General features: G+C 41.7%; 1 protein-coding gene across 1 annotated transcript in view; it reads left to right on the top strand.

The window, feature by feature from the left end:
• Positions 1 to 12,392, top strand: part of CACHD1 (cache domain containing 1) — a 208,235-nt gene that overhangs the window by 123,179 nt on the left and 72,664 nt on the right. The window contains exon 4 of the mRNA XM_046019830.1: positions 8,017 to 8,123. Within this exon, the coding sequence (XP_045875786.1) occupies positions 8,017 to 8,123 (107 nt within the window). The remainder of the gene's footprint in view (positions 1 to 8,016; positions 8,124 to 12,392) is intronic.

Raw genomic sequence — 12,392 nt, 5'->3', positions numbered from 1 at the left:
CCTTCTTTGAAAGGCTCCTACAGCTATCAGTCAAGGTTATTGTCCTTTCTGTGCTTCCCAGAGCACAGAAAGTTCCGAAAATGGAACTTGGTAGTTCAGCAGCCCTAGTGGCAAGGACCAGCTGCTGTTTGTTGTAAACTACATCAGAGTCTCACGGCATTTGTTCCACGCCAGCTTCTGATCTTATACCAGGTCTGCTTCCAGAAGAAATAGTGGGATTCTTTTTTTAACCTTTTGCACCTGTCTTTGCATTTTAGCCGTGATTAAGAACAAGCAAACAAGTCAGAAATACTCCCCTCTCCCATTAGCTGTCATCCTAGTGGCTTTGTTAATGAACTCCGTTAGCAGTTTAAGCCGTGCTCTTCTGAGAGATCCTCAGGGATTTGCTTTTTAAATTATTGCCTCAAAAATGTGTCCGTGAACAATACCACATTTCACCATCACCCTGGGAATCCACACTGTGGGTGTGGTTTTTGTGTGCTAAGTGATAAATTGGGCAGGCTTCATTGGAAATGTTGAGGAAAACCCAGGGTTCTGATGATTTGCAAATCATCTTCCATAGGAAATTTAAACAAAGACCAAAAAAAGAGATTCAGGAAGTAAACCCCAACTGGTGTATGTGTCTCTCTCCTTTATGTCTTTTTCTTTCTAAACTGGGACTCCGCTGAAAAGTTGATTTACACTGTGAATCGCGGCTGAATGAAATCCAATTGGAACTCACTCGAACACTGTTTTGATGTAAGATTCAAAGCTTCTGCAAATTTATTTTATCTTCTACATTTGCTGATCTCCTGCTTGTAAATCCTGTTGAAGGAGAATAAAAATGACTGCAGCCTGATGGGAATTAAATGTCTGAAGTTCAAAGCAGTTTGCACATCAGAGCAAACGTCAATCAAATGAACATCTTGCAAGCCAGGCAGGGAGTGAATTTCTCCATGGGGAAGAGATCAAAGTGGGAGTCACAGTTCTGTTTTCTCCCTCGGGATGCAGTTTCGATCAGTTGTTCATGAAAGTAAATCCAGAAGGAAGTTCCCCCCCCCCCCCCCCCCCCCCCCCCCCCGCCAAACTTATGGACGTAGGAAAGATAGAGTTATTTGAAACTGAATTTCAGGCACTGGTTTTATCTTATGGAAATAAGTACAGAAAGCAGTCCTAATCCAGTATCTCCTTTTTTAAGAGAAGGGTCTATAGGAGATTTAGATAAGATCATTCTCTTCTTATAATTTCTTTTTTAAAAGCACATATATAAAGGTAAGTTGAATTGCCCTGCTCATTTTATATGACAGTTTATGATTTTACCAGTGCTTGACCTTTTCCGTAAACCTGGAATTACATAAATGTGACTGGCAGCTAATATACTTCTCAGTATAAGATTGAAAAAAATCTTTTAGGTAACTCCTAAGAGTGACTGACATTTTTTTTAAGGTTTTATTTATTTATTTGACAGACAGAGATCACAAGTAGTCAGAGAGGCAGGCAGAGAGAGGAAGGGAAGCCGGCTCCCTGCTGAGCAGAGAGCCTGATACAGGGCTCAGTCCCAGGACCCTGGGATCATGACCTGAGCCGAAGGCAGAGGCTTTAACCCACTGGGCCACCCAGGCGCCCCTCCTGACGTTTTTATAAAGTATTGTAAGCATGAACTTTACATTTCTCTGAGTCCCCAAATCGGGGTGAATAGTAGGTTTCTTTTTTTTTATAAATAGTATTTCGGAGAGGCACGTGCACCTATAATGCATTCCCGTCTTAGGCAAGGCAACCGTTTCTCTGGGGCTTGGAGGGGGCTCATGTCACGAGGACAGCTAAGCAAGTATTTCTCGTGTGTGTGGAGTCCAGTAGGAATCTGGAGACCAGAAGAGAAGCAGACATTAGTGAGTGTGGATGAGTGGAGGGTGGAGTGATAACCAGGGGGTTTTCCTCTTGTAGTTACATCTAGCTGGTTCACCTGCTTGGGACACACAACTCGCCTGTATCTCCAAGTCCCCCGTCAGCACCTGCTTTCTTACCTGACTGGCACATCCGTGCGTAGGCAGTGGCAGAAGCAGAGGGAGGTTTCTTTGTAGACATTGTGTGTTAACCCAGCTGGGGGTGCGTGTTCCCCATGGCTGAGGTTTGGCACCTCTGGAGGAACTCCAGACCACTGAGATTATTGTGAGACTGTTCCCACTTAGAGAATACCATCTGGCAGGAAGCAGGAGGAAGGTGAGTAGGTGACGGGGTCTCCTAACGTGGGGACTTGAGAGGAGTAAGTTAACTTAAACCACTTAAAACTTAAAAACTTAAAACCACCAGCATCCACTGCAAGTGTGTTACTCAGAGGAAGAATTAAATCAGATTTCGGGATGAGGTGACAATCTGTTTATCATTCACTAGTAAACTTTGGACCTCCCCCTGCCCCTACCATGTCCTTGAGCCAGCAAGACCGAGGGCAGCTTGCCCTCTGGCTAAGGTTCTCCTGGAAGGTGGATATTTCATTCTAAAACATCGGGATTGTCCTCTGGATTCCCTGAGAAGAAAACATTTCACGTATTTTTATTTTTGGATCAAGTTTGAGCCCTGGAAGCTTGTGTGTTTGTACCACCTCAGGCGGGGCTCTCCTGAGTGGTGTTTCAGTGTTACGCCTTGCCTGCCATTCCAGTAAAACCTGAGCTGTGGCCATTGTCTGGTATGTTCTGCATGCTGTGCTCGTTGCCCCATGTGAGAGGTTTCAGAATTTGGTATTGTCTTTCTTGGTATTGTCTTATTTCTATTATCTTTGTTGTACATAAGCCATTTTTACAAGGTTCTCAGGTTATCAGAATGCTGGGGACTTTCAGTGGAGAGCTTTGGTACCAGAAAGAGGAGAAAAGTGGTGTGAGCCGGCACCCTGTCTGCTGGGTCTCTTCTCTGCAGCGAATGCATGTGTGCACTCGTGCACTCTCCTATCCACCGGTTCCCCGAAACCCCTCGGATTTCAGTGCCGAATTTCAGGCTTTTCTAGAACGGAATAATAAAAAGTTTATTCTCTTAATGGCCAATTCCATAGCTATGCCACTAGTGAACATTTAAGTTCTCAGCCATTAATACAGAATACCTGCCTTTAGTATCTTCTTCCTCCACATACCGACCTTTGTCCATAGAGCTCTTTCTCTGTAGCTGTGCATCGTGAAGGCTTATGTTTAGCTACTGTCATTTTCTTTTCTTTTTTTTTTTTTTTAAGATTTTTATTTGAGGGAGAGAGAGTGAGAGAGAGAGAACATGAGAGCGAGTGAGGGGAGAGGCAGAGGGAAAAGCAGACGTCCCACTGAGCAGAGAGCCCAACATAGGGCTCGATCCCAGGACCCTGGAGTTATGACCTGAACTAAAGGCAGACGCTTAACTGACTGAGCCACCCAGGGACCCCAGCTGCTGTCATTTTCTGTTAACTGAAAAGCAAAGATTTCCCCTATGCCCTACAGTCTTTCAGAGCACTCTTCCTCTGAGAGAATTGAATTCTACCTCAGTTATCTTAGATAATGTTTAATGATAATTTGTTGATTTATTGAGATCCATTGTAGTGTATTCATTATGAACAAGAGCTGGAATATATGTTTACATCTTGGTTCTGTTTGCTTCCCAGCTGCGAACCTTGGGCTTCTTTATTTAGCATTTCTGTGCCTCAGTTTCCAGGCATTCAAATGGTAATAATAATAGTACTTTTCTCATGCTTTGTGAAGATTGGATGAGGTAATTCATGCAAAGCACTTGGAACATAGGATGAGCACGTAGTAGCTGGTAACTGTTACTAACACATCCAGTATTAGTTCTTACTACCTATTAAATGCCTACTGTGTACCAGGCTCTTCAGAACCATTTTCTGATTGAATTCTCAACACATCCTTATGAAATAGGTATATTATCACCATTTTATGGATGAGAAAAACAGAGGCTTAGAAATCCTAAGTTATGTGTAAGAGGTATACAGCAAAACGTAGTTTGGACCCAAACTGCAGTCCAGGTTCATATACCTCTCACTCCTGACCGTGACCTAATCGTGTTCTGCTCCATTGGCAGTGCTTTGGTCATCGTTTGACAGAGCATGTGCACAAGCAGGGAGAGAAAGAAGCAGGTCCCCCAACCCAGCAGAGAGCCCAATGCGGACTGGATCCCGGGATCATGACCTGAGCCAAAGGCAGATGCTTAACCAACAGAGCCACCAGGCAGCCCTCATTATAATTTATATTAAATTTTTGTCGACTGGTATATTGTTACTATAAATGGAATCTAAAACCACACATCACCTGTGATGACACTGTCTTAAGCCTCATTACAGAACAATGCTCAGTCAGTTGAGTGTCTGACCTTGATTTTGGCTGAGGTCATGATCTCAGGGTCATGAGAACAAGCCCCATGTTGGGTTCCATGCTGGGCATGGAGACTGCTTGGGATTCTCTCCCTCTCCCCTGGCTCATGGGTACACGTATGTGCTGTCTCTCTGTTAAAAAAAAAAAAAAAAAAAAAAAAAAAATTTTTTTTTTTTTTTTTAAATAAATTTTAAAAACTTGTATACAAGCATGGGATTAAGACACATTAGGCTTTGTTGAGTGCCCTGGACACTGGAAAACACCATGGTTGGGATCCAACAGTTAATGGACCAATCTGGTTAGAACTGTAGGGTGGGAGATATTGGGAAGAGAAGGTTGGGTGGATTATTGGTGACAAATACTACATTGTGAAACCTTTTTATAACTCACATGTTTACTGAGCACTTTTGTTAATGAATCACTTCTGTGTTTTATTGTTAGAAAAATATTTTCGTTAATGCTCTTCAAGATGATCTTTCCAGTACAGAAAGGAAGGCAACCTGTAAAAATAGTTTCCTCTCTCTGATCCCCAGGAGCAGCTTTTCATTTAACAAAGACCTGGGGAATCTATTTGAGTTTAGCACCAGGCTACAGACTTCACAAGGAATGAGCTGATAGTCTGGGTCCTGGCCATGGAGACTCCATCCAGGGGGACAGGGCTTCTCACCAAACTTACACGACTCCTGGAAGAAACCGTCAGTAACTCTTGAGTTGCTCCTTTCAGCAAGTTCTTCATTATGTGTCATGACACTAAGTTAAGCAGTGTGGTGGGTGGCTCATCCTTGGCTGCAATGTTGGGTGATGAGTCCAAGCCTCTATTCGTGGTGTCCCTTTTCTCAGCTGGGAAGTGAGTAGGTCTAAAATGGGTTTGTGGGACGCCTGGCTGGCTCATTCAGAAGATCCCATCACTCTTGATCTCCGGGTCAGGAGTTCGAGCCCTACGTTGGGTGTAGAGATAACTAAAATAAATAAAACCTCTAAAAAAATAAAAGGGGTTTGTAATTTGTGCAGCACAGTCCAGATGTGAGTTGTAGGCATACCTACAAATTACTCTGTTCTCTTGATTCAAATTGGAAGACCTTCTGACTTTGAGAATACTGTTTTTGAAGCATACTTTGATGTACCCGTGATTATACAGAAAACCACTCTACTGCTTTATTTCTAAAGGAATATACATGGCAGGATTGATAAGTTTCTTCTTTCTGGAGAGCCTGCCAAAGTCAGATTTCTGGGCCTTACCTCAGACTCATTCAATCAGACCCTTCTAGGGTAGATCCTAGGAATCTGCATTCCAACGTGCATCCCAGGTGATTCCGATACCATAGACTTTCAGGAATTAGGAACCACACATCTGAGTTCTGGTCCTCTTTTGCTTGGACCTCCAGAACTTTCTAGATAGAGGCCAGAACAGGGCTAGGCAGTGGCACCACGGAAGCTCATAGAACATCAGTGAATAGGAATGCTTGGTTTGACGAAAACAGTGCTGGGTGTTATATCTACATAGTGGTGCCTGCCCTCAAGGAGATCTTATCTGTTCATATAGTGATAAGAATTTACCCATGAAAAATACTCAAATGGAACCATAAATTAAAAATCATGACATGTGCTTTGAGAGAAGATGGAGGCATTTGATACAGAATGAGAAATCATTCACAATCAAGATAGGGCTTTTCTGGGAGAGTAATAAGTGAATAGAGAGATCTGAAGGCTGACTGGAAAAATAAGAGAAACATACAGAATTGTACTTGTCCAATATGGTAACCACTCTTCTGCTGTGATTTACAGTTAAGATAAAATTATACAAAATAGAAAATTTGGTAGGTTCACTGAAATTAAACACTTCTAAAAATTTAATGTCTAAGTTCCATTGCCTTAGATGCTCCGTAACCACATGTAGCTATCATTTCAGATGCTCCGTAACCACATATAGCTATCATATTAGACAGTGCAAAAGTAATCCTTTTTTTATCATTTCACAGAGTTCTCTTGGACTGCCCTGATCTGGGCCAGGGGTGGAGAAACAAGTCTGGCACTCTGCCGATTTTTGGAAGATTAACAATGGCAGAGCTTTTGCAGTTGGGGTAGAGCCTGGATAGCCAGCGCACAAAGCCTGAATATTCTATGGTCTTTCATTTAAAAAGCACATGAGGGAGTAGGTTTAATGTGGCTGTATAGTGCCACTCTTAGGACACAGATTTCAAATGCTGCAAGAGAGGAATAGTGAGATCACGTTGCTTTGCCTCCATGCACACAGGCAGCTGCTGATGTATGAATCTATTCTTTTCTCTCCATCTGTGGTTTTTGAGGCAGCGGTCTCTTGTCTAGACAAATTGGAGCAGGTCCAAGGAAGGGCAGCACGTTGGTGAAGCAACTGTGTCCTTGGAGGTACAGTTGACAGTGTTGATGGAATTCTGTCCTGGGTTGGAGGCCGAACTAAAGTTCTCTTAAAATCCAGTTACCTCTTCCTTTGAGATGATATGTATTCCAAACAAAGCTGTTTAACTTTCGTTTTGGAACCCAGTGCACCATGTAATGATCTAGTCCCCTTGCTTATGCAATCAGTTCAACGTTGTAATTCTAACGTATTATGAGATGTGATCAACAGACCATCAAAGTTCATGTGAATAATCCAGTGGATCTTGACTTTTAGGACTGTTTCTTCCAGGTCGTATAGCTTCTCTACCTGTGTAAATGGAGGTTCATCAAGGCTACTTTTTAGCTGAGGTGTATGTTTTAACACAAATTTTAAAAACCCTAATTTCAGATTGAGTTAATTTTGTGGGGAACTCTTAGAGATTTCAGGAGTCTTATCAGCATATGAAATTCTAAATGGGTTATTTAGAAATTTAAGATTTTTGGCTTTTGTTACTTCTAGATTAAGTTCACTTCAAAAGTCTGGTAAGAAAAAAAGTACTCATAGGGAATACATAAGGTTGAGATGGTACATTTTCCTCTAACTTTTTTTTGCAGCTTATTGTTTGCTCTAGCAAATGAGTCACTGATTACACTAGTATTTATTTATCAGCAACTAGTCTAAGAGTACTAGCATTGTTCTAGCTCTAGTCTTCGCCATTGTACTACCATTGGAAATCAGAAAGACCTTGACCTTATTTACATTACAATCCAGGCTGTGCAAACTCTGTGTTCTACACCACAAGAGGAACTTTTTTATTTGTCTTTTTTTTTTTAATTTCTTCCTTAGATAAGAAAGTTGAGGCTCAGAAAAATTGGAGTTTGTCTAGAGTCACATGTTTAATAGTGACAGAGCAGGGAATCAAGTCTAGATGTTTCCTACTCCACAAATATTCTTTTTCCTTCACTACTCACTATTTTTGTTCTTTTTCACGATTTTCAGATAAGATAAACTTGTTTCATATATACCATCAGAGCTTAAGTCTGAATTTTGTCAAATCTGTTTTCTGTATGATTTTACCTGACTCAGATTCATTACAGCGAGAATTGGATCAAAGAATGGTTATTTTTTTTTTTTATCTCCTTAGTACTGAACTTGATTTCTAAAGCCTTGTAGAACACATATTTTTTCCCATACTGTTCTGAAGTGATTTTTTCATCTTTTAAAATCTAAATCATAATTTACTGTTTATGAGCTTCCCTCATATGCAATATGAATTATCTTGTTTTTTTTAAATTTAATAACCACTAAATAAATATTGCTAATTCTCTTCTATTGTTTCAGATTTGATGGGAACTTTAATACCAATGTATCTAGAACAATTAGTTGCGATCGACTTTCTACCACTGTTAATAGCCGGGCCTTCAATCCAGGACGAGATTTAAATTCAGGTCAGTAATCTCTTGGTTTATAAAGGTGAACTGTAGTCCACCAAATTCAAATTGAATAAATGTATTGCTTTAGACATTTTCCTTTAAGATTTGAAGAGAAAATATCATCCATAAAATTGGATATTTCTGGAAAGTTGACACTCAAAAGAGGGAAAGGAAAAAGAAAAGAGCTGACCTGTATTGAGCATTTACTATATAGTGTACATATGGCTAGATTCTTCATGATCACATTTGTTCGGGGTTTTACATTTGTTATTTCAAAGATTATTTTGGAGACCCAGTTATCTTTGTAGTAAAAAGTATTATAATTTATATTCCCTACTTGTAATTTTCAGGTTGTTTTGGTATTTTGGGAAGAAGGATAAGGGAGCATTTCTACTAATAAACAGTGCCATGATGCTATATATTGAAGTTGAACTTTGTTCTCACTTTTGTCAAAACTTAGTAGTAATAACTACTAGAGCACCTGAATATATAGTTCTGTAGAGTTCCAAAGGGACATCCTATCTCTGCTTTCTTGTCCTGGTGTTCGTTTATATTTCTCACCCTTTTTGTCTTGTTATGTACATTTGTTGGTTGATGGGCTTCAGAACCAAGGTTTCCCCTCTTAGGAGCTAGAAATACCGTTAGAGATCACCTACCAGTTTCAGTCCTTAAATTTTACCAAGGAAAAATCTGAAACTCAGAAGGATCCTAAGGTTTTCTTTACTACTGCGGAGATAAAGGGTTATCTTAAACACGAAGGACTGTATTTCTCAAATTCCAGGTCTCTTGTAGGCATGTAAAACCCTAGAGAAGCTGAGGGAACAGAATATTGACTTTCAGAGCCCCATCAGTCATGGTCCATGGGGAGAATTGTAGCCTTTGGGAGTCGTATACACAAACCAGGTAATAAGTCGGAAGAAGGAACTGTAAGCTTTGTCGCTTAAGGATATTAAAACTCTAGCTGCTGGTTAAGTGGTCAACCTAAATATGTCAGGAACATATTGTATAGACCAATACATAATGGATTCTTTTTTTTTTTTTTTAAATTGGTTGGAGAATCTGGAGACCATCTGGAGCAGGTGGGATTAACTATGAGAAGTTCAATGAAAATATTTTTCATAAATAAGAGAGCATGGAAGGACATGGAATGGGCAGAGGAAATGAATTATGGACGATTGCATAGTTGGCACAGAACACAGGCTAGAACTTGAATTTTCTAGTTCCCCAATTCAGTGTTTACCTTTCCCTCAGTTACGCTCAGTGACACAAGACATGTTGGGTCTGAAGACTTGAGCTTGAAATAGCAATTTTTAAAAAAGATTTTATTTATTAGAGAGACAGCTTGTGCACGGGGTTGGAGGGGCAGAGGAGAGCATCCCAGGCACACTCCCTGCTGAGCACAGAGTGACACGGGACTCAAACCCATGAGATCATGACCTGAGCTGAAATCATGAGCCAGAGGCCCAACGGACTCAGCCACCCAGGCACCCCAAAATAACAGTCCTTGAATAGAATCAGATATAAATGTGCCCCAGAAATACACATACGTTAAATGAATTGATAAGGAAAAAATACAGTCTGTTACTACTTTGTATACATAAGATCTAGAAAGGCTCACACATAAACATTAATAGTTACCTTTTAGTGGTGGAATAGAGACATATTTTTCTTACCCATTTTCTTAGTTTTTTAAAGATTGTATTTATTTGAGAGAGGGGGAGACAGAAGCAGGCTCCCCACTGAGCAGGGAGCCTGACCCAAGCCCAGTTTCTGGACCCTGGGATCATGACCTGAGCCAAAGGCAGATGCTTAACCACCTGAGCCACCCAGGTACCCTGATTTTCTTGATTTTAAACTAAGCTTGTGTTGCTTTTATAACCAAGGGGGGCATAAAGCAAGAAGGAAGTACGGACTACTTCCCAATGTATTTTCACTCCTTTCTGGTAGACAGCAGCTTTCATGAGACGTGTCTGATAGTTGATCGACCCTCGGTCAGGCGTCATAGTTCCAGACAAAGGTCCATTGCCCTGTGGCTGTGTGACTGGGACAGTAAGAAAGTGTGAGCTGGGGCCACACTGAGGGTGGTGCACGGTCCCTTGGGAGCCAGAGCAACACTGTCCTCCCAGGACCCCTTGCCCCAGTGGGCCAGATACTGGAGGATTTGGAAGCTGCTGCAGCCAGGGTTCCATCCTCACTGCCTTGTTTTATATCTGTTTGTTGTTCCTAGGGAGTGTATTGTTGAGATCACTCTCTGTCATTAATAGTCATGTTGTATACCTATTGAGCACCTTCTCTGGGGTAAATACTTTCCTTTGTTCTGGGTCAGCTAGAGGCAAAAGGACAAGTAAATATACATGTCACATGGTGATGAATGCTGTGGAGGAAAAGTAACACAGGGATGAGACATAGTGGTACTTTTGGCTCAGAACGGAAGCCAAGGGAGGGAGGAGGGAGAAGAAGGAGTCTTACTGCTTTATAAAAGGGCTCATCGGGAGCCTGGGTGGCTCAGTGGTTTTAAGCCTCTGCCTTCGGCTCAGGTCATAATCTCAGGGTCCTGGGATCGAGTCCCGCATCGGGCTCTCTGCTCAGCAGGGAGCCTGCTTCCTCCTCTCTCTCTCTGCCTGCCTCTCTGCCTACTTGTGATCTCTCTCTGTCAAATAAATAAATAAAATCTTTTTTAAAAAAAAGGGCTCATCAGTGAGATCTGAATTAAGTGGGATTGTAAAACCATTAAGAATAACTGAGGAGGGGCGCCTGGGTGGCTCAGAGGGTTAAAGCCTCTGCCTTTCGCTCAGGTCATGATCCCAGGGTCCTGGGATCGAGCCCCGCATCGGGCTCTCTGCTTGGCCGGGAGCCTGCTTCCTCCTCTCTCTCTCTCTGCCTGCTTCTCTCCCTACTTGTGATCTCTGTCAAATAAATAAATAAAAAATCTTAAAAAAAAAAAAAAAAAAAAAGAATAACTGAGGAAATGTATCCCAGGCAAAGGGTTTGAGTTAGTGTTTAGTGTGCTCAGTAACAGCAAGAAGGCCACTGTAACTGTGATTCAGTGAACAAGGATTGATCGTAGAAGAAGAGATCAGAGAGGCAGCTGGGGGCCAGATCACCAAGAGCCTTATTTTACTGGCCCTCATAAGGACTTTAGCTTTTGCTGTGAATGAGCCAGGAGATCATGGTGGAGGGACGGTGGGGCCAAGGAGCAAAATGGGCTTATGCAGAGTCACTTGACTAGACTTAGGTTGAAAGGCTTATGGACTGCCGTGGCAAGAAAAAGATTACAGCAGGGCCATGGTGGAAGCAGGGAGACCATTTAAGAGATTATTCCAAACTCCAGGTGGCAGGTGGCAGTGGCATTAATAGTGTACTAACAGTGGAGATGGTTGGATTCTGACTATGCTTTGCAGGTAGGACCGTTAGGATTTGCGGATGAGTTGGATGGGGGTGGAGAGTATATGTAAGAGTAAGAGAAGAGCTGGGAAGGACTTTCAAGATATTTGGCCTTATCAAAGAGAAGGACAGAGTTGACATTTACTATGACGGCAAATACTGGTGGCTGTCAGGGAGTCAACTTTTCAGATGTGGAAATGTGAAGTTGGAGATGCCTATTAGATACGCACGTGGAAAGGTCTCCTAGGCAGTTGGTTATATATGAGTCCAGAGTCTGAGGAATGGGTCAGACTAGAGATTGACATTTGAGATTCATTGTGTACAGGTAATACTTAAATCACGAGACCCAAAAAGATCACCTAGCAAGTGGCTGTGGGCAGAAAAGAGAAGAGGTTCAGAGCTAAGTCTTGGGACACTGTACCACTGAAAGGTCACCAAAATGAAGAGGAAGCAGTGAGGGAGTCTGAGAAGGAAGTCAGTCTGGTAGGAGAACCAAGAGAGTCGTCTTCTTGAATCCAAGTAAAATGCAAAAAAGTATTTTTTTTTGTATTTATTTGAAATACAAAAAAGTATTTCAAGAAGCCAGGAGAGATCAGCTGGATTAAGTAGGCCCTGTAAGACAAAGGCTAAGAAAACAGACATTGGATTTACGAACATGGAGGTCATTGATGAATTTGACAGAGTTGTTTGGTATAATAATAGAATGACGGGCTGATCCTGGTTAGTTCAGGCTCTTAAGAATGGACAAGAAGAACTGGAAACAGTAAGTACATGAACTCCCAGGGTTTGTTGAAAGGAAAGCTAGAGTGCTGTGTGGAGTCCAGAGTGTGTTTTTAAATTGAGAGAAATTACAGCAAGGTTATATGCCAAAGGGAATGGTCCAGTAGAGGAAAGCTAAAG

The sequence above is a fragment of the Meles meles genome, chromosome 1 (genome assembly GCF_922984935.1).
Source record: "Meles meles chromosome 1, mMelMel3.1 paternal haplotype, whole genome shotgun sequence".
Classification (NCBI taxonomy): Eukaryota; Metazoa; Chordata; class Mammalia; order Carnivora; family Mustelidae; genus Meles; species Meles meles.
Note: the sequence above shows the minus strand (reverse complement) of the source record. Positions and strands in the feature narration are given on the sequence as shown.